This window comes from Chaetura pelagica, unplaced genomic scaffold (assembly GCF_000747805.2).
Source record: "Chaetura pelagica isolate M959 unplaced genomic scaffold, ChaPel_1.0 scaffold330, whole genome shotgun sequence".
NCBI classification, from domain to species: Eukaryota; Metazoa; Chordata; class Aves; order Apodiformes; family Apodidae; genus Chaetura; species Chaetura pelagica.
The window spans coordinates 236,330-258,832 of NW_009951918.1; the positions used below are offsets into that span (position 1 = coordinate 236,330).

General features: G+C 37.4%; 1 protein-coding gene across 1 annotated transcript in view; it reads left to right on the forward strand.

Annotated features, from left to right (window-relative positions):
• PRUNE2 (prune homolog 2 (Drosophila)) overlaps window positions 1-22,503 on the forward strand; it is a 114,256-nt gene that overhangs the window by 51,644 nt on the left and 40,109 nt on the right. The window contains exons 8-10 of the mRNA XM_009994978.1: window positions 14,838-14,996; window positions 15,877-18,970; window positions 19,001-22,372. Of these exons, the coding sequence (XP_009993280.1) occupies window positions 14,838-14,996; window positions 15,877-18,970; window positions 19,001-22,372 (6,625 nt within the window). The remainder of the gene's footprint in view (window positions 1-14,837; window positions 14,997-15,876; window positions 18,971-19,000; window positions 22,373-22,503) is intronic.

Below are 22,503 nucleotides of genomic sequence, written 5' to 3' on the forward strand. Positions count from 1 at the left end.
GGCAGAATGTAAATCTACAGAGCCCAGCTGTAGATGACTTTGCTATCAGCTAATTATCCAGGAGAACGTTTATAGTATGGGTAAAAGGTGCCTTTTTGTAAGGCGGCTGACCAACAGTACTCACGAACAGTAGCCACTTAGCAGTTTGATTATTCACATCCTGCTTACTGCATGCCAGCTCCCCTGTTCTGTACTGTGGAAATTAGTCTTGGCCGCGGAATCTAGTGGTATCTTCCTTCTGTGGAAAACTGGAGCCATCTACTGTCGGAAGAGAGCATCGTTTAAAGTGAAGTGTGATTTTTCTCTTGTCCTATGTCCTCAAAAATGCTCCTGTGTTTGTTGTTAGTAGGATGCTTTCACAACATGGATGCAAAATTTTTTTTATCTAGATGTTTGTGGGAAAAATGTATCAATTAGTACATATACTAAAAGTCATTTATCCAGATTTCAGTGTTGACTGTTATTTTAAAATTTGTATTACACAGTTAGCTTGAGAATCAGGAAAAAAGCTGGAAAACAACCATCTGATAGCATGCAACATCTAAAAAAATAATTCAGTAAAATTAACAATTTTTCTGCTCATTTCATTGTTAGCTTGCATTCCTAGTTATCTTCTCAATACTTCAAAAAAACCCCAAACAAACTAATTTGGTAAAGTACAGTTAAATTCTGAACATGACTCTACTGAAAAAGCATGTCAGGGTCCTGGTTTTCTGTTTCTTCCTGATTTCAGATCTAGTAGGTATCAAAAAATACTTGATCATACATTTAGAAAAACACTCACCCAAACCTGGAAAAAGTAATAGGATTGGGGTTTTTTTGTTTGTTTTATCCCTGTCAGGTCTTCCAGCTCACATCCAACTTTGGAAGCCTGTCAAGATTATTTTCCTGTGATGCTTCCCCACCACTTCTGCAGGTCACATTGTGCCAGTGTCTGCTGGCCAGTTGTCCCAGGTATACCCTTGTGACACCTTGCTCTGTTTCAAAGTCTTAAACAGGTGCAGCTATAGGAAACTAAACAAATAATCATGTCAGTTTGAGACATAAAATAAGCTGTAATCAAGGCAGCTGTTTCTTAATTGTAATGAGTTATTAAAAAGCATGAAGAGAGAGAAGAAACATATAAAACACTTATTTGCTGATAAAGTCAAAAGGTGCACACTAATTACTTTAGTTTGTAAGATTCCCCATCATTTTCATTGCCAGGGTAGTTGCTCATTTTGTACAAAAATACACAAACACACCCAATATGAATAGGACAGCATTTATGTATAGGTTGAACCAAATGATTATAAATGAATTGAGAGATGTCTCCTGGGATTGGACATAAAGGTCCTGTAAACTGAAAATTTTATAAACAAACAGCTGTTGGGAAAATACCATTATGCTGTAATAGCTGCTATTAAAATCCATTAGCAGTCTTGATGGCCTGTTTGAATTTGATGCATCATTTGCTCTGACAGCATTTCTTTCTAAAGAATTTTGTAAAATATATGTAGATCATGAAAGACAGCAGTAATAGACTAGGTGATTAACACTGATTACACATTTTACTTCCATGTGCCAATCAAGCTTTGAAGAGTGCTTTGTATCCTCCAGTTTAAATGTCGGTGGACAAACAGGAACACAGTAAGCTGAACAGCTGCAAAGCTTTCTGCATCACTGTGGGTGAAATAGACAGTTCTGCAGAGGGGAAGTGTTTCCAGGTTAAAAACCATGTTTCAGTCAACAAAATAAATCTCCAATGTTTTTTAAGAGTTTGAGCAGTCTCCTAGTTGATGCCAAACTGTCATTCTCCTGCTCACAGATCCAGATAACATGGTGGATACCAGGTGCCACAGGGGTAGGTATGACCTGCTTCCAAAAGTGGTTAGACTTCTAATGAGATTTTGAAAAATCTGTGTGCCAAGCACTATCTAAAAAATCTTCTCTTCTAAGAACAGTTCAAATGTCAGTGTTCTATCTAAACGGTCTCATCAGGAGCAGGTACAAACGTGTCTGTCTGGAGGCAGATGCAAGGATGCACTTGCCCATGGATGCTGCAAGGGCACCATCTCGTGGGTGAACCAAGATTAAAAGACTAAAGCTTGCTAGGGCCATCAGGTTTAAATGTCTTTCATTCAAGATTTCTTGTCTGCTGGCTTTTTTTTTGTAAGGCACATGTTCAGATGATGTAATGCTTGTTATTGGGTATACTTTACTTCCTTTTTCATCCTGTACCTTGTGTCTTTCAATGTTTTTTTTCAATGAACTCAACATGACAGAGAATTCTTTAAAAGTATTCTGTTATAAACTCACATGCCAATTTTGTAGGTGCCTTCTTTCCTGCCCTATCCTTCTGCCTGTATACAGCAGGGCCATGGTCAGTTCCTTTAGTAAGATGGAAGAACAGAAGGGTTCATGCTTTATGTAAAGAGAGATAAGTCAGTGCTCCTATGTCCTTCTAGCTTGGGAGCATTAGTCTTATTACGCAAATAATAATATTTGTGGTTCAAAATTTTCTTTTTGTTAAGAATTATGATACAAGTATCTTAATCAAAAGAGCTGGAGGTCTATGATAGCACTGTTTATTTCTGGTATTGTTATAACAGGGTTGCAAGAGGTTGAAAGCAGAGTAATAGTAGCTGCACCATTTAAGGTGGAAGTTGTTAGAAGAGCCTTTTCTTTGCTACTTATCTGCTACAGTGTGGTTGTGGTATTATATCATGCATTTCCCTGTGTGCCTCTCTCTAACACTCAGCAATAGATGGTTTTGCAATGTAATGTAGCAGGGGTAAAGCCCTCCAGTAATTCCATATTGATTTTTTTCATGGTTTGAAAGAATGCTGGATGCTATTTGGAGCCCCAGCTTTCTGATTTACATGTTAACATTTTTAATAGTATTTTCAGAAAATAAGTGAGGCCCTGAATTTAAATACATCAATTTCACTGAAGCTGAAATGAGAGCACTGTAAAAACAAGCCAGCAGGATGGGAAGTCTTAACTACTGGCCTAATTAATAAGGTACTCATGCACATATTTTTTACTTCTGTGAATTACTTCAGTTCCATGAATTTGGCAAGTTTTGAATATATTTGAAGTACATTTTATCTCTAAGTGTATTAGTGGTGTGATCACCATACCACCCTATCTTACTTTATTTACCTCAATGTTCAGACGACACAAATTCAGCATTTAAAAATTGTGTTAGAAACCTTAGTTCTGAAACCTCAAATTATCAATAGGCTACAGTGAAGTCAAGGGGTAGAAGTACAAAACTTTGTAAATAAGCTGCATCCTTTGTTAGATGAGATTTTGTTTTTACATTGCTAAGTACTTCTTTATTTCTTTACTGAGCTAGAAAGATGCTTGAGTGACAATGCATGACTGGGTTAATGAAGGAGAAGATAAACAAGTGGTTTTTTTTAAGCATTACAGCTGTGCATGGCATGCCTGTAGCAAGCTCAAATATGTGCTTTTGACTTGCTACGTATTTACCTTGTTGTTAATTCTTTTAGTTTGTTATTTATTTAGTTTATATTTAAATGTATTTATTTACTTCATTAACAGTATAACAACACAGTTTACTAGACAGATTAGGTCTGGCTCAAGATTTAAGTGGCTGGAAGAAATCTGTAATGGTGTGAGGAGAGACAGTTGTGCTAGCTAGAGTCACTAGTGCACAGCGGGAGTTGCTAACAGTTGGTAAATCCCATTTTAAATGTGTGTTAAGCTGCAGGAGCAATACCAACCTAATGTGGTCACACCAACAAAAGCTTTTGGAAACTAATTGACCTGGCTGCTGAAGATACTGGAAAATAATGATTTTGCATGCCACTTGTTCTGTAATATTAAAACTTACAGCCCTTTTCTGTTTATCAATGCCAGCAAAAATAATGTTTTAGTGTTCTTCAGCCAAAAAAACAAACTTTTTTTTCCTTCTTTTTCACACTCTTAGTTACAATTTCTTTTAAACATTGAAGTTTCCATGTAAGTATCAAAAAAAATTAGAACCACGTTAAATATATTACAGCTTTTTTTGTGTCCTGAGGTCCAGTGGTTGTTGAACTAGATCTACATGCCAGTGTCAGCAGAGCAGTGGTCCTGTGCCTCAGAGTGGTTCACTCTGGGTTGGAGTCAGGGTACTGTCTTGCTTTGCATCTCAGTTGTCACGTTTTCTTCTCTAGAGAGAAAGCAAAGCACAACTTTCTGAAGCATACAACCTACATAAAGCACCTATGCTGGAGAACTCAGTCTGGCCAGTTGCCATCCAAAATCTGCCTTACACACAGCTTTTATTTTGTTGTCAGAAACTTGAATCATCTCAGTGGGAAAAAGCTGCTGTCTTAGTTACTGCAAATGTAAAATAGAGATGAGGGTGCCACAACTGAGCTTCTTCCCAGGGTAACCAAGGGTGTGCCCCCTGACAAGCATCTGCAAAAACTTTGGTTTATCCTGTTTTGGCTTGTATTGGTAATGACTTACCTCTTCTGAAGGAACTGACTGTTTTAACAAATGAGTTGCTAAAGGCATTTTTCTTGCCTAACTGTAAGTGCTTATTAGAAGAATCCTTAGGAAAACTTAAGTGAATTACAAGATACTGAATTGCTACTCTTATTGTTAAGAAGACTGATTTTTAAATATTTTTTTAATTTTTATTTTTTTTTTATGGACTATTCAGTGTACAATACTCAATTATCTCTGTCCAATTCCTAGTTCCTGTTCAGAAGTAGCCAGTGCAGATGAAACTCAAGCCAGTTCTACTGGAAACACACTGATCCCTGTTTGTTTCTGTGTCTTGGAGGAAGATGTTCAGCTTCCTCCGTAAAGAGTAACTGAAAGAATAGGAAATTAATTACTCTTTTGTCTCCATAGTATTCCAGGTGAGGGTTACCTATTTCAACAAGGCAGCATGGGCAGCCAAGCAAGATGCCAGTGATTTAGCACACACTGCAACACTGAGTTAACAAAAATAATTCAAAATGCGTTTCTAAAATTTTTACATACTTGGCAGAGAACTTTTACTTCTTGAAAGGGCATTTTGCTAAACTTCAGTGCCGGAGAAGTAGCATGAATATTGTCTTTGTAGTGTGCTGATTGAGAGAGTACTTACTTATATGTGCATCAGTAGTGTCTGCCAAATCCTTTGAAGTCAGGAGAGGCTTTCCATTGAATTCTAGCTTGTGTGATTCTGAATTACCTATTCATTCAGGCTTGCAGAATGAACACTTAAAGGTAATAATTAGTATTTGTATTTTTTAATATGCAGAGACCCCAGTTAGAGTGGGACATATCAAAGCTGCTGAAAGGAAAGCATTTAGTGTGAACCAAAGTATAATAAAGGCTGAGGTACAATCAAGGAGCATTTTGCCTCAATGGGAAACTGTCTGTAATTAGAGAGATTTGAGGCAATAGGAAAAAAATATTAAAAGGTGAAACTAAATTCTTAAATTGGCATGAGTGTTTCTTACTGAGAATTCAGTTGCAACAGGAAGAGAATGAGAAATTAGAAATCCGAACAGAGAGTTCATGGCATGTTATAGGGAAGTAAAAAAGAATGTAAGTCAAGAATTTGCAGCACTGGAGGAAGAAAATCTGTAGGAGAAAAGAGCATTTTGGAGTCAAGAAGATTAATGAAAGGGTACCGTTTTTTGAGAAAAATAGTTTGTAATCAAAAGACTAAGGGAAGAAACAAACAGCTAATTTAGAAAGCCAGAGAAAGAGGTAGCTATACAAAACAGAAGGCTTCACCAATTACTAAAATTTGATGAAACAATGCAAAACTAACACATCAACAACTTAGAATATACTAAAAGTGATAGATCAGATTACTTCACAAATGGTTGTTTTGATTCATTATCAGCTGATAATTTTCAAAGCAGGATTTTTAATGGGGAAAAGCAGTTTGGATCGTGCACAGCTCTGGATGCCTGATGCTTCTCTAGTGAGAAAAGTGGTCCGTTTTTTAAATTCTAGATTAATTATCTTGCCAAAGTAATTTCCCTGTCTATGTGAGTAGAGTGAAGTAGCTTTAACAATTATGTAGCTGTGGTTCATTCCTGTAATAAGATTGTGAGATTCTTACCAAAATTAGCAAAGTAAATGTGATGGGGGCTGGGGGAGGTAAAAATTGAAAATGTCAGTAACTTGGGATGTACAATTTGTACTTAACCTTTAAACAACTGAAAGAGATTTAAGGAATTAAGAGGTTTTGTTGGGGCTTTTTTTTTTTTTAATCGACTGCAAGTTTTTTAGTTCCATCCAAAGGATTGTTGCTGTTTTCATAGTCTATATTATTGTAAGATGTTGGTATTTATTGTTAAATAGAAGTAACACTAAATTATTTGTTCAGAGGGCCACACTGTAGTAAGAACTGCAGGTTTCTTTCTACCTCTTATGCAGAAATTAGTTTTCTCCCTCAGCATAAGGGTGTTAAGGAGCAGAGAGGCTGGTGGAAACATGGTGCCATGGAGCTATGCCAGGCCATATCCCAACAATATCAGGAGGAGACATATTCTGGCTGCTTTCTTTGGGCTACAAACGAAGTCTGGTTGGGTTTTTATCTTCTTTACTAAAGAGGGGACAGGGTTAGCTTCCCTTGTATCAAAAGACAAAAAGCCTTCAGAACTAACTCAGCTCCATTATTTCTGAATAGGCTCATAACTGATGATTTATTAGGAGAAAGTAATTTCCTGTTACAGACACCAAAGGATATGTGTGATAGGTATAATATAGAAGATATAAACACATACTATTTTTCAGGCCCTCAGCCTGTGATGGTATCCATTTAAAATATTGCTAGCTTTTTGCTATTGAAAGTGGTTTTAATGGTGCATGTAGTCTTGCTGTCTCAAAACAAATTGTTTCTGAAAGAAGAGAAAGCACTGTTTAATCCTGCTACAGTGACAGCAACTAAAGAGACATAGCACTTTTTTTCCAGACAAAAGTACATGTTTATGGGAAAATGGCAGTAGTATACTGTTGCCATTGTTACAGTGAAGCAAATCTCAATTTCCAGTTTAAGTTGCAAGCATTAGAAGAGCACATCAGAATAGCTCATGATCCTGCCTTGGTATTTTGTTTTTTTCCTTGATTATATTTTCAGAAAGATTTAACATTTTGATGCAACATTTGCTCTTGGATTTGCAGTGGTTAAATCAATAGTTAATGAGGTTCTTTGTATAATTTGAGCTTGTAGTTTGTTTATGCTAGACCAACTTTATCCATACTCCAAACAAATTATCTCTTATAATCACCAGCCTGAAGATAAATCTCTAAATGTTTTTCTGATGATAGTGCTGTGGTTGGCAGGTGTTAGAAGTGCCTCCCAGGGACAAAGATTGAAGATGGGCTTGTTCTCACAAATCCTTCAGGCGAGGTTGTTTAGCTTTCTATCCTGTCATCTGCAGAGGAGCCTTGTATGGTGCCCTGCTAATGAAATCTAATAGGCAAAGGTCATATATCTTTATGAAGAAAAATGCAAAGCTGGTGAGTGATAAATGTGCTTCACGGGGTTCAATGGACGACACTTGTGATAAAATCCATGTTTAAACGGTGTTTCAAAATGGCTTGGAGTATCTGTGGTTTTTGTGCCATAACTACTTTTTCTAACAATTCTCATTACTACTGATGGGATTAGATAAATACAAAAATAGTTGAATATGCATGCAAAGTTGTCTGTGTAATTAAAAAACTGAGTGGCGAGTTGAAGTGGGCAATTATTTTTCAGTATCCATAGCATAATTAATAATATGGGTCTCACAAAATACGTCAGTGTTGTATTTATATCTGAAAGCTGTATTGACTAGCGATAGAAATGTACTGGCTAGTGTCAAAATGAGAAGATTTAGATAGATTCCAGCATCAGTTGTAAATAAAAAATGCCTTGTCAAAAGTAAAAATCTTTTTTTTTAAGGGAGAAAACAAACCACACTGGCATAAAATTGCAGATAGAACTTCTAAAGAATGCAAGTCAGTGCCTTTAAGACATGGCTAATTTGGAGTTAGATGGAATTAAGTAAAATAGATATTGTTGAATCACTGCTGTTTTTTGAGAAGTTACCAGTTCATTTGCTATAGTTATACTGCTGAGCTAAGAGACAGTTCAATAAATCAACTCAGGCTTGATGGATTCTACAAACCATTGCAATGAGTGCGTGGAAGAGGAAAGAAATCTCTTAGTATTCCCTCTCTGACAAAAGGGTATGCAAAGAGCCTGAATGGATGAATAGTTGATTAATTTTGCCAGAAATTTTCTTGACAGCCAGAAACGTGTTTTTGCATTCCCATGTTTGCATGGGCATTATTTTGTAAGGTATGAATTATTACATATAAACTTACACCTGAGACTTAGCTGGCTAAAACAGACAGCTCCTGGTCAGTATGTATATGGTTGGGATATTTCTTAGGTTTTAATTCATCACTCTGGCAAGTCAGCCTTTGGTTGTTACCAATCAGTCAACAGTGAAATCAAATATTGTATGTGATTAAATGAACCTTGTAACATTGTATGTGATTAAATGAACCTGAAGTGGTAAGTTGTGTCCCTATTTTTTAATTGATTTACAAGCTGTGGAAAAATCAGATGGAAGCTTGTAAGCTAGGATAAGAAAGCAGAATAACATAAAGGTGAATAAAAAAGTGTATCGTGTGCTACATCCATATGTCCTATTGATGAGTAAGACTCATAAACAGTGTTTCTTTTTCTCCTCTAAGTTTCTGGGCTAAATAATGTATTAGCTTGTATATACTACACTGTATTTTACGATGGAGATTTTTTCCTTTCCACTTTGTACATATTTTGTTCATGTTTTACACAGGTGATGTTTGCTTATAAATGGGGTGCATTAGCAGGTCCCAGTACTCCTTTGCTGTTAGGGTTTGAACATGTTCGACTTCATAATAAGCGACGTTCCTTTCCATGCTGTTCACTCCAGAAAAATACGTGCATACTTACTTCAGCCTTTACAATGACTGGAGGGAGTTAATTTTAACAAAGTTCAAGTGCATTTCCCTGTAGTTCCTTTCTTGCAGCAAAAATTGTACTGCTAGGATTGCAAGATTTTTAGTTAGTCCCTTTAATTATTTTACAGAGACAGAGTTTTAAAGACACATTTGAAAAAGGAGGTGGCATTTAATCTTTTAAACTTGAAAATCATACCTGTAAGTTTTGCTGTATTTTGTGTTTTTAACAACTCCAAACTACTTATCCTTCAATTGCCAAAAGTGCAGAAAAATGGCAGCTTTATCAGTCATGATTTTCTTATTACAGAAAGCATCCATTTACAAAATATCCATGTCTCATTAGACAAATGACAAGTGCTTTGAGTTTCTTCCCTTGAAGATGGTAATAAATAAGCCCTTTCACCTTTATCTCACTGGACCAGATGATCTACATCCCTCCTTTGATTCCTGTGCCATTGCGAAACATTATTTCTCTGAGATTTTTGTGGTCTCAGCCATCTAATATTATCACATTTTCCCAGCGCACACCACAACAGTATGCACACCATTACCTGTGTTTGATTATGTCTTTAGGCTACTTGCTTAATGTTTATCTCCTGCAGTAGCAGCAGTATCTTAACAGAACTTCATCTGCAGCCCTGCTGGTCATGGTCACTCTCGGTGTGTACGTCCAACAGTCCCCACCAACAGCAGAGGCCATTTTTACGGTTGTATTTCAGGCAGTCAGCTGTACAACTCTGTAATCAGGGCAGGCTGCCTTGCTTATGGATAAGAATTTGTGTTCCTTCAGGTGGGTTGGTCGCCAAAGGCTGTCCAAGGTATTCCAGATGGAGGAAGAATGTTCTAAGCCAAATGGTCCATGATGATACCCTAATGTTACATGGATATTATAATGTCTCTTAAGATACATGGCGATGCTGTACCCCAGCTGCTAAATTCAAAGCTGTCTCAGGTAGCTCTGAAAATGTGGAGTACTGGAACTGAGTTTTGCTTCTTTACCTGAGCAACTTTTTGTCTTTTAAAAATTGTATTAATGAATCTGAAGTTTCCAATCATTCCTGGAAGTCATGTGATGTGACAAATACATATAAAACATGGACATCTTTATAAGTTCTAGTTAAACATTGATGAAAATGGGCAAGCCTGAATTTGAATACCCAGAACTTATATTTGTATCTAGTGAAAGTAAAACTGGTTTAGCTGTAATCTCGATTCATAAAGATCAGTTAAGACACACTATGATATAACTGATGTGCCAGTGCTGTGGAAAAGGCACTGGTTCCAGTGTGTATCTGGATAAACACACAATTGTGTTGAACAAAGCATGATAACTCCATTTATTTTAGGTGAATTCTGCATTTTTTTTTTGGGGGGGGGGGTTGGGTTTTTTTTAGTTATTCTGAATTTAATGAAAATAATAGACTGAGAAGCTCTCACCTTTAGTAAAGGGAGTGAGATCAGTGCTGAAGGCAGTGACATCAGTGCATTCATCATTTTGTTCAATACACAGTAATTCACAAAGCTATAGAATTTCCTTTTAAATTGCCTTTTAAGTTAAGCTCAGGATGCCTAAAGCTAACCATAAGGTGTGACCAGGGAATCTATAGAGCAGGGAATCTATAGAGCACAAGCTCTGTTTAGGGCCTAATACCTGTTTCTTTTTGGAATTTTTCAACACCAACACAAAGAAGGCAGAATTAGCTGCCGGTTTTGCTCTTTTTAGAGACTGATAAATATCACTACAGCAGAGATTCTATTTGTTAGATTGAAATGCACAACAGAAAAATGAAATCTTTCCTTACAAAAATGATAGTAAATTTTGTATAAAGTGTCTTTTTTCACCAGTGGTGTTCATACAAAGAAGAGGTAAAATAGTGAAATCCTTGTCTGTCTTATAAGCACTCTACTGTTTATGCTGTTTTTCCCCTTTTTAGTGACCTTACCTGAAAACTTTGACTAAAAATTGAGTATTTCACTGCTCTTTTTTTTTTTTTTTTCTTTTTTCCCCAATAAAGAAAGGGCTTCTAGTAATTAGCTGGATTTACAACAAATGGCACACAGACTGCTAGCTCTGCATGTGTGCTGTAACATTGGTGTTTACCCTATTATGTTGCAATTTAAGTATGTCATAAAGTTTTGTCAGTGATCACACAGAAATAAACTGGAATACAGAGGTACTGACCATGAAATATTAAGAGAATATAGTCTGAAGCAGTATGTATTGACTTCTATATTGTGATAATTGCTTTGGTAGTGAAAATTGTAATGGGATACAGTGATATTCCTCATTAATATTTTGTGATGGTTGGGTATTTTTAGCAAATGAGTTGTCAGCAGAAAGGCTTCATTAGACCCATCAGGGTATCTGCCCATGAATAACGAATCCCAAACTGTACTGACAGTTTCCTTGAGCCAAAATGATGGAGCACCTCTGACAAAAGCCATATTGTGCTCTCCATGTGAGGAGCATGAAGAACAAAAGAGACAGTTTGTTCTTAATTTGGTCAGGTTAATATTGACACAGTTAGCTTGGAAGAATCAGAAGTCTGTGTAATGTACATTTACAGTGATCTCTTGGGTAATTGAGTAAAAAAGAACAAACTATGGAAGTCTGGGGGAAATGATGGAATTAAAGTTTTAAAAAAATATTACTTATATTAATAATGTTTAGAAAATTAAAATTATTTTTGCTTATTTTAAAATTAATGATTAATTTAATGTTTTGATTAATAGTCCAGACAAAAAGAAATATTATGAGGTAGAGTCATAGTGCTGTCAGCCATGTAGTCTTATCTTGGTTTTATTCAATAGCTTAGTCAACAACATTTTCCAGCAAATTTCACCTTTGACCTATTCTTTTAATGAGATCTGTTTGTCTTGTTTCCTTTCTGGATGCACTTAGGGAAGTTACAACATAGGAGAAAGATTTATTGTTGATTATTAAGGCATTTATGGGAAAATTGAGTAACGTACATTGACAGGTATTATTTGAATATTAGTTGTTACTTAATAATAGTAGGAGGAGAAGCTTCTATCTTATTCCTCATGCCACAGAAAGAACAGAGTCTTGGGTATCATACCTTTGCTGTACAATGACTTTTTTGTCAGAAAAAATTCTTAATGTCAGGCAATGGGGTAAAAAAATGGGATGTGGTCAGCATAGTTTTGTTTGACTGAGACTGGCATGCTTTGATTACTTCCTTACTATTATTTTTGATTGGATGTCACTGTAGAACATCTCTGGCCCTCTTGCACTTTTCAAGCCTCAAATAATTTGCCTGTTTTCTTTGAAAATGATACCTTTCAGTGTGGTGTATGATGCTAAACCCGTTCCTATGCTGCTCTGAGTAGTGTCTCACCAGCTGGTAGTGTTTTGCACCCAGTGGCATTGGCCCATTATGATCCCAGTAAGAAAAGCACACAAACTCTATGACATTGTTTATTAGATCTGACATCATAAGGAAAAAAACCTCTAAATAATCCTACATCACTTTAGGTGGTATGAGGCCTGAGGGTGTAGCACTGAATAAGCCTCCAAACCAATGCACGGCATGTTGGATATGCCCTGTTCCACCATTTGGTCATTGCAACTCTGATAGGATTTTCTTACAAGGAAACAACTCCATTCCTCATTTCTACTGTCAAGCAGAAAGGATGTTCATATGAGAACTTGTTGATGCACTTTTAGTTAAAGGCAAAGGTGCACAGGTGATTTCTACTACAAAGAGGATGCTGCCTGCAGGCTTCTCCGGTAGAGTTCGCTGGCCAAATTTATTCAAGGAATATGCGTAGCTCAGCACAGCCCTAAGGCCAAGCTAGATGTGAAGAACAAAGAAAAACAAAGGCAGTACAAACCTGATCTCCTTCTGCAGCTTGTACCAAATGGGGAGGGCCAGGTAGCTTGCTCAGGGTTAATCACTGTGCTTTCTTCAGTCATCAACATGCTGAGAACCTCAAGAAGAAAAAAATTCATACTCTGAATAATAGTAAATGTAAAAGGATGGAAGAAATGGACAGAACTACAAGTAGATGGATCAGGTAATTACACAGGTAGTACAGATCCATTGTTGTATAAATGAATGTGGCCCAATGTGGTGCTCTCCCATCTAATTCCACCAGGGATACATAGTTGGCAACTTCCCTGCTTACAGCAGCAGGCAACTGGATCACCTCTGGTTGTACCAGTTCCTCAATGTTGCTCTTGATTGTGACATAAGTTAGCAAAAAACAGGGCACAAGGCAAATTCAGATTTTAGCACCTTCAGGAGCTTTACCATGGCCATTTACACTTTCAGCTCCTGCATATGAAGTTTGTTATCTTGTTCTGTTCTATTCATAGTCTTGTTCTATGATGCCCTTGCGGTTCTTGTCCTTAGACGTTCAAAGTAGCAGCCTGCATACACATGTTGATTCTTCAGCTGACCAAGGTTGTGACAGAGGTGTTTTCCCTTGCCAGGTAGGCAGGTTAAGAGATTCCTCCCTCAAAATGCTGCAGAAGGTAGAATTTTGGGCATTCCCCAACCTACCACTTTGGGAGTGGAAAATGAAGTTTGAGAAGATGGCTGATGCTATCTCAGAGAATGTCACTTTCTTGAGGCTTCCAGTTCAATCACGTGATTCCTTGATTGGTCCATGTCCTTCCCTGTGACCTCCCATCAAAGAGGAACTTCATCTCTAGTCTTGGAAAAGAATGTACTTCTAAACTATTTGACAAACAGATTTTTTTTGTTTAAAGTTTGACTTGGAGGGAGGGAGATGCATTTTGTGGGCACATTTGAGTAGATTAATAAATAGTATTTGTATATATGTAACCAAAACAGTAATTTATCAGGTAGGAGACAGATGCAAGGGAACAACATGCCAATCTGCATATACAGTTGTGTTGTGTTCATGATGAACTGCTGTTTATACAGGGCCACTGTAGCTTGGCAGCATCAGAAATTGCTAGCAAGAACATGACAAAAAATAAATACAAACAGCAGAAACATAAAGGAGAAGATCAAATTTCTAAGACTTTGTTCACTGACAGTTATTTGTTCAGTGGCAGTTATTAGAACTGAGGACTGAAGAGAGACCTTGATCTTTTGTGCATTGTAAACCCAGTTGAGAAAGAGGGATGTATGGTTTATATTGTGAAATCTAGGTGATTCAACATTGGGCTTGTACAAGTATAAATAAGAATAGGACTGACAAATGGAGTGTTTACCTTCTGTGTGTTTGCTGTGTGATGTGTGTGAAAACAAGTATTTTTTAAACACAAAGATATTTTAAGACTAGTTTGCCTTACTCTGTCCTTTTTTGTTTTGTTTTGTTTTGTTGGGTGTGGGGGGCAGTTACTGCACAGAATTCAAAGAGCAGAAATCAAGGAATCTAAAGGAATAATCTGTGGTAAAATTCTGTACATGTAGTAGCATCATAATGGATACATATACAGGGCTGTAAAATTAATGTAGAACATACAATCTCCTTTTGAGTGCCTGATTTTGCACTTCAACACTATTATTTTAACATTAATTATTTTAAATTAAATATTGACATGAGAAATTTAATAAAAGAGCGTTTTCTTTTTCAAGAAATAGAAGTGTCCCAGCACTTCTCAGCAGCCTTGCAAAAGCAAATAGCAGGAACAAGTAAGAATTCTGCTTCAGTGGCTGCTTCATAAAAGCAAAACCTACCTTTAATATTTTAGCGTTCTTCAGAAGTGGAAGTCTGTTACTGTGCTGTGAGACTGGTTGATATTTTTTTTTAAGCACATAGACGTTTTGACAAATGGAATTCTGTTGCCAATTACAGACACTGATGTTTATTAACAAATTAATGTTTCCACTAGAGATTGGGATGGAAAGAGCATGGAAAAGACACTGACATTTCTTTTACTTCTCACCATATTTCAGGACTGCGTGTTCCACCGGAGTCTCATCGGTGATCTGAAAGCATTCATAGATAAATATGGGTTTGATGTACTTGTCATTTTGGCCAACTGTTTGTCAGATGAGAAGCAAACAATACGACAAATAGCAGTGTATTCAGAAAACTTAGAGCTAGGCAATCAGGTAAGTACCTGGAAGAAGAATCAAATAATGTCTATCCTGAAAGAAATGGGGGCTTTAAGTGCAATATACCAAAGTGTTGAATAATTAAGTGACGTTGAAATGACCACATTATAGATATGAGGCAAAATGAAAGACTGTGATATTTACGACTGTTTCAGACCAGTCTAATTGAAAAAGTGTGTGGTTACAAGAAGCAGAGAAAGAGACAAGATTTTTCAGTTTAGCTAAAACAAAGGGGTTGGTTGGTTGTTTTTTTACTACTTTTGATTTTTGGGTCCTTGGCAGTGGGTGACGAGCAAATACATTGTAAATGGTAATGAACATAACCCTATGTGTGTGTTATAGCTGGAAATCTGAGCTCTTATGTTCATTTACCCAAAGCCAGGTGCTGTCCATTTTATCTACTACATTTCTCCCCAAGTGGAAGAAATTGTCTCAGTGGCAACTTTCTCAACTTTTTTCTCATTCTTAAAAACTTCTGATTTTAGGGCCAGAAGGCTAAATTACTCTTCTGTTTTTCAGGTGAAAATATATAATATGTATTCAGTGTATTTATTTTATTAATCTGATAGACTCATCCTAGAAATACTTTTCTTGTGTACCCTTACCTATTTTATTCAGGTTTCTTAAGGCAACAACTAAACATTTATCTGGATTTTAATTCACTAATGAAAACTTAACTTGAAAGTCAAATGGTATAATTTCAAGTAATTTTCTGACCAATTAGAGAATACATATTTTTGATTGATCTTCTGTTTTAATGCTTAATCTATTTAAAGATCATAATAAATCAAAATGGCTAAAAAATAGATTAACAGGAATAGGTATGTGTCTTTATGCTCATGATTGCAATGTTTTGAAATCTCCTGTTTTTCAACAGATCTGCTGTGAATTAGAAGAATGTCAGAATCCTTGTTTGGAGCTGGATCCTCTAGAATGTGGATGTGACCAAATTCTCATTTATTGTCAGGAAAATTTTTTGGTGACCTGTGATCAAATTTTTCTTCTTGTTAAGGAATTTATAAATAGAAGACAACCAGAAATGGTATCAAACAGTAGAACTTCTTCTACTGAAGCTGTTGCTGGAAGTGCTCCACTTTCACAAGGATCTTCTGGTATTATGGAGTTGTATGGTTCTGATGTAGAACCTCAGCCCAGTTCTGCCAATTTTATAGAAAATCCTCAAGATTTAAATGGATCAATGCAAGCCCATGTTGATGTTAATGTTGACCTTGTGAGTCCAGATAGTGGATTGGCTACCATTAGAAGCAGTCGGTCTTCCAAGGAGAGTTCTGTTTTCCTTAGTGATGATAGCCCTGTTGCAGAAGGTGGTGCTTCCCATCACAGCCTTCTGCCTGGCTTTGATTCCTACAGCCCTATTCCTGAAGGAGCAATACCTGAAGAACAAAACCCTCAGTCTAGAGACAATAGTGATAACTTCGATCTTTTCAATTTTGATCTGGCACCTGTGGTTACAGCTCCATCCGAGTCATCTTCTCGTTCTGTTGATTGTTCCCCAGCAGATGACTATTTCCTCAATAGTGATTCATCAGAAGGACAAGTCACTGTGCAGAAAGAACTTGATGAGGCAAACCTGCTGGAAAATGATACAGCAAATTATTCAACTGACTTACTTATGACAACAAATGGCAAAGACAATTTAGCTGAATTTGATGAGAATCCAGAAGAAGTATGTGAGAAAACATCGAGTTTGATTGATTTAGTTGCAGGTGATTCTTCTTCACCAGAAATGTTAAAATCTGCTGATTCAAGAATTCCACCAACTCCTATGAACAGTCTTGTAGAAACTTCACCATTAGATAATGGGCAGCCTTTATTTTTCCCACAAGAGGTCATAAAAAAAATTAATGAAATGGATGGCACAAATTATTCTCAGTCTCGTGTTAGATATGGAAGCTGGTGGGATGGCTTTGACCTCGAGTCCAGAAATGCTGACATGTGGAGTTCAAGTGAGCAGGAATCTGTATTTCAGAGCCCTGTCTTATGGAAAGATTGTAAAGAAAGTCCCTTGCTACGAGAACATATTGATAGAAGAGCCTCAGATTCTGTATTTCTCCAGAAACAGCCAAAGCAAATGGAACACATGAGAGCAGGTCTGTGGGATAATAAGTTTAAACAAGATAATTGGAACCATGAAAATAAAGAGAAAAACAGTGAGCATTCACATTTGCAAACTGCCTCGTTAGAGGAGACAAAGCAAGAACCAGAGAGCTTTATGGACCCATGGAATGTCAGTCAGCCAGCATCTGTGATGTCAGATGCATGGTGTAGTGGAGAAGGGAAAGGCAGTCAGCTAGCTGGAGACTCTTACAAAGTCTGGACTAAGTTTGATGCAAGAGATATTGCTAGCTCATCAGAAAACGTATGGAACATGCCTGTGCTGGAGAGTGAAAAAATATCAGCTAATATTCCTGAGGAATGGTCTGTAACAAAACCTAGTTTATCAGATTCTTCAGAAATCACAGTGGACAATGACACTGAAAATCCACCTATCCAAGTAGATCCAGAAGCCTGGGATAAAGAAAGATACTATTCAGTAGAAGAATATGTAAAATCTGAACATACAAATTCTGGTTTCAACAATAGGCAAAATAATTCCAATCTGGAAACAGAGGAAGATACTGTATTTGGTGACCCTAAACATAGACCAAAGCAATTTGAAAATATAGACAGCTGGAATATGTATGATAAAAACATCAGGAAAGAAGTTACAGAAGTAGTGGTGCCATGGGAGGACACCTTCTTGTATAAACAGTCAGATCTTAGTTCATCAAACATAGGTGAAGATTTACTTGTTTCTCCACCAGACACCAATTATTCAACATCTGATTCATGTATATCACCTACATATGTGGAAGATGAAAGAGAAAATGAGAACAACATTTTTGATGAAGAAATAGTCATTGATAAATTGATAAACCCAAATTTGGCTGAGCCAGAAGTACTTGAGAAAGCAAATAAGGAACCATTATCTCCTAGAAACATGCCTTTTTCAAGTGCTGGAAACACAGATATCTGGAGCACTCCTCTAAATAATGTCACCCAGTTAAAAGAAAGAAAATCTGAAATTACTGCTATTTCTGCCTCTACTAAACCTTTCCTTAATTCAGAACAAGCAGCTAGTCAATGCTTTTCAACTGAGACACATGCTAGTGAAAATATTTTTTCTGTATCTGAGAACAGAAGAATAACACCAGTATACAGTCAAACAGTGAATGACTTATCACCACCACAGAACAAGTTAAATGCTGCAGCTGAAAATGTAGAAACAGTGGGTAGTATTCCTGTAGAAGACAGAGACACATCTACACCAACTTCAGACACTGGGAACGGTTTGGATCTGAAAATATCTGACTTAGGGAGCAAGATACTTAGTAAGAGGGAAGTGCAAAACACTGCTGATCTTGATGAAAAGCTGAATTGTGAGGATTCAGCACAGCAGCTGAACTCATGGAGCTTACAGAATGAGGAGAGTTGCGAGGAAAGCAGGGACAATGCCATTGTTATCTCTCAGGAAGGAAAGGAAGAAGATAAGAGAACAGATGAGACAAGTGGACAGCAAATGCTTAGTGACAATTCTAATAAACCAGTGCAAGAGGACAGCGAATCTTTATGTAACACAGATTCAGAAGGAAACAGGTCATCAACTGAAGTTCCCAGCTCTCCAGAAAAAATGAGGAACAGTGTCAGTTTGGAAGCATTAATAACAGGGAATGAGTCATTTTCCAATCAAAGTAATCCAGTTATTTGGGAAGAGAGGAAAGACTTGTCACAGAATAATGTAGAATCTTCCAGTGCTTCTGAGGAAGGCAGAAATGATGACACTTTTGATGACTCCAGACCAAAAAATCACAATTATGGTGAAATGCCACAGCTGCTTTCTGAGAATGCTGAAAAGGACACTACAGCAACAAAGGATGCAAAAAGTCCTGAGATGGAAAGTATTTATGAAAGTTCTGATAAGGGTAGCGATGATCCCAAAGATAATTATTCTAAAATGTCCAGAAGCTCAGGAAGTTACTCTGAAAAGAGTGGTTATTGCCTAGCCACATCAATTCCTTTAACAAATGAACCACAAGAAGTGCTGGGAGAAGGGAAAGATGACTTAGATGAAACAGTTCCTAACCATCCAGGAATTCTTAATTCTGAGTTAGTATCTTTCAAAGACAGCTCAGAAATGAACAGGACTCATGAAAATCCTTTCATAGATGAGTTTAAGAAGAGTACTTCTTCTGGATATGTCAGGGTTCCTGACATTACAGATATGTCTTTGGTGGAAAATTCATTTTCACATGAAATAGGTTCTGGAATAAATGAAAATTTTGAAAACGTAGAACCTGCTAATAATCTTTCTGAAGATCTGTGTATAATGCCTACTGACAGTTTTCCCAAAACTCCTTGGAATTCAGAGCCATGTGAAGATTTGCAATCTCCTGGAACGAGTCCTGAGGCAAGTGAAGTCCTTGAAATGGCAAACACCACAAGTAGCTTTTCAAAGGATATACAGACCAAAAGTTATTTGGAAGGAGATAATGTGTGGAGTGATTCAATAAATGATTATGTACACTCAAGTGGAACAAGTCCTGATTTAAGTGATGCATCTGTGAATGTGTGGGGAGACGTTCCAGTTGCCAGTCCTGACAAAAGAACCAGAGATATGTGGGATAGTAAAAATAATAAAAATCTTGAAGATGCTTGTAAAAGGAATGAATATGGCAATGAACGTGAGGAAGGATTTGAAACAAATGCGGAACAGAACAAAGTTCCTAGAAGCTTAGATTTTTGGAATGCCCATGTAGATGATGATACTGTGTCTTCTTTATCAAGTCCTGACATAAACGAGGATTCAGAGAATTCAGAAGCGTGTCCAGCAATGATTAATGAAGATTCCACATATGAAAACAAACAGCACAAAGGATCTGAAATTGTAGAGGATTATGTGCAACCCAGTGCAACAAGTCCTGAAGCAAATGGCGTCAATGTAGATGCAAAAACTAAGGTGGGAGAAGAGGTCCAGGTGGGCATCTTCAATGAAAATTCTGAAACAGTTAAAGCTAGGAAAGTACTGCAGGAAGACATGACTATAATGGAATGTAATGAAGCTTCTGAATATTTAGGTTACTGGGAAACACTTGAGAAAGAAGCTCAGGTGAGTGTTTTCAGTGAAAAAAGAGGTAGCAGAGAAGACTTGTGTTTGTATCCAAGGAGTGAAGATACTACACCGACTTCTGCTGTTGGTGGTGAAGAAAAGTGTTCTTCAAAATCGGTAGATATGTGGAGTATGGTGTTGGAAGCTGATTTAAGAACTGATCCAAAATCCACAGCAGGTACATTGGGTTTTCCAGATGACAATTCAGAATGGTGGAATTCACAACCTTATGAAGAGAAGAAATTGGAAATTCAGAGTTCTCTTTCAAGTTACCCTGCATCAAATCAGTTAAAGAATAGTAAGGACTCCTGGGGATCACCTTCACCAGATGAAGAACTAACAGAAGCAGATTTCACTAATGCAAGTAATGATGGCAATCAGCCTGCCCCCCTGTACTGTGATGAAAAAAAACATGAAAGGCTTGTACATCCTATGAATATTCCTGATAGTCAAATAAATCAAGACATGGTACAGTTCAAACAATTAGATCCTTTCATACTGGATAAAGAAGAAAGAGGCTTGAAAGATCAGTTGTTTCCTACAGATGAGGAAAATCAACTGTCCCCACAGAATTCTTTTTCAGATGAGGAACTAGGTACACCAAATACATCAGTTCAAGAAGTCACTGAACTGGATCTACCAAATGACAATGAGGACAATGTAAGTCTCATTCCTCAAGAACAACAGCAGAACACCTGTGAAAGATTAGAAGTGCACAACTCCTTGCCAGTGTCTTATACTGGAGAGAACTTATCCTCTGAAATGACAGAGAAGTCAAGTCCAGAGTGGAGTATTTTAATTCCCCAAGCTGCACTTATCCCAGATATTTTACAGGATAACACACAAGAAAGTGATCACCTGTTTTCAGTGGAACCTGACCTGTGGACTAATGCTGAGCAGATTGTCACTTTAAAGTTAGATGGTGAAAATCCTGATATATTAAGTCATTGTGATCAAGACAATTGTTCAGAGGCATCAAGCAGTCCTGACGTGTGCCAGGAGCATGAAGCTAAGCATGTATCTATCCCATCTTCTCAAACTGAGGTGGAGTCTGAAGACAGTCAGCTGATTCACACATGGCCAAATATAAGTAAAGAGGCAGATTTTGATTCAGATTGTCACTTAGTAATGCAGAAGGTAGAGACACAGTCTGAAAGTGGTAGCCCCCAGGACTATGAACTAGGAAAGACTGATGGATCCTATCAGCTAATTTCTTCCAATACTCAGGAGCCTCCTAAATTTGCAATTTTAGAAGAACGTGGTCTAGAAAACAAACGTGTTACTGACCCAGTTCAGTCAGCTGAAATTACCAATGAAGTTTTAGAAGCTACGTCCTTAGAGCTGAAAGACACATTCCATGAAAGTCCTGCAAGCCATCAAGGAACACCAACTGATGCATCTCAAATGCCCTTAATTCCCATGGATTTCACTCTACCTGACAGGGCAAAACAAAGCTTAAAAGAAGGTAGTGTCTTGGCTGAAGTTGGAAAATGTTCTGATACTGCCCATACAACACTAACAGGTGGTGAGTTAGACATGTCAGAAGAATGTGTGGATGAATCTGAGACAGGAGTTGAACATAACATCAGGAACGCATTAGTGACTAATGTCCTGGGAAGCACCTGTAGTGGAATGAACATACTGGGAACAGTAGGCAGTGAAGCAGCAGAAGGGGAACCAAAGGCTGAACAGATATTCTTTCCTGAATCCTTTCTGCCTGGCAGTAATGAAGGCCATGAAATGGATTCAAGTAATCAACTAGTTGATGACATAGTAAAAGAATATGAAGACATAATTGAAAATGATGTTATTGTTCTTAAGGATATGCCAAGTAACCAATCACCAGTGGTGTGTGCTCCACCATCCTATGCATCTTTTGATGCTGAACTTTCTGGCAGTAGAAAGTGTGCACAGGATGAGCTCTTGTTACAGCAGCCATTTTGTGGCACTGTTTCTTTGGAAAAACCTCTTCCATTTTCAATTCCTTTGAAAAGTTCAGGAGGCATCCTAATGACCAAAGACAGCAGCAGTGAAGATCAGGTGTCTGAAACATCCACAGAGTGCCTTCAAGAAAATCACACGGCTCTACTTTCACTCTCTGAGTCTGAAGTAACTGCAGGAGCTTCCGAGATTCCAATAGGGAAATACGAAGCAGAAACAGCTGATCTCGACTCGCCTCCAGGTGGAGATAAAAGATCACCTGACGGTAAGAAAACCTGCTTTCCAGGGCGAGTCCATAGGACAAAGAAAGAAGGAAGCATCTGGAGGATTACTGCTAACTATGAGGCTTTCAGTGAAGTTTGAAGTTTGTGTGTCTCCCTGACATACAAAACCCTG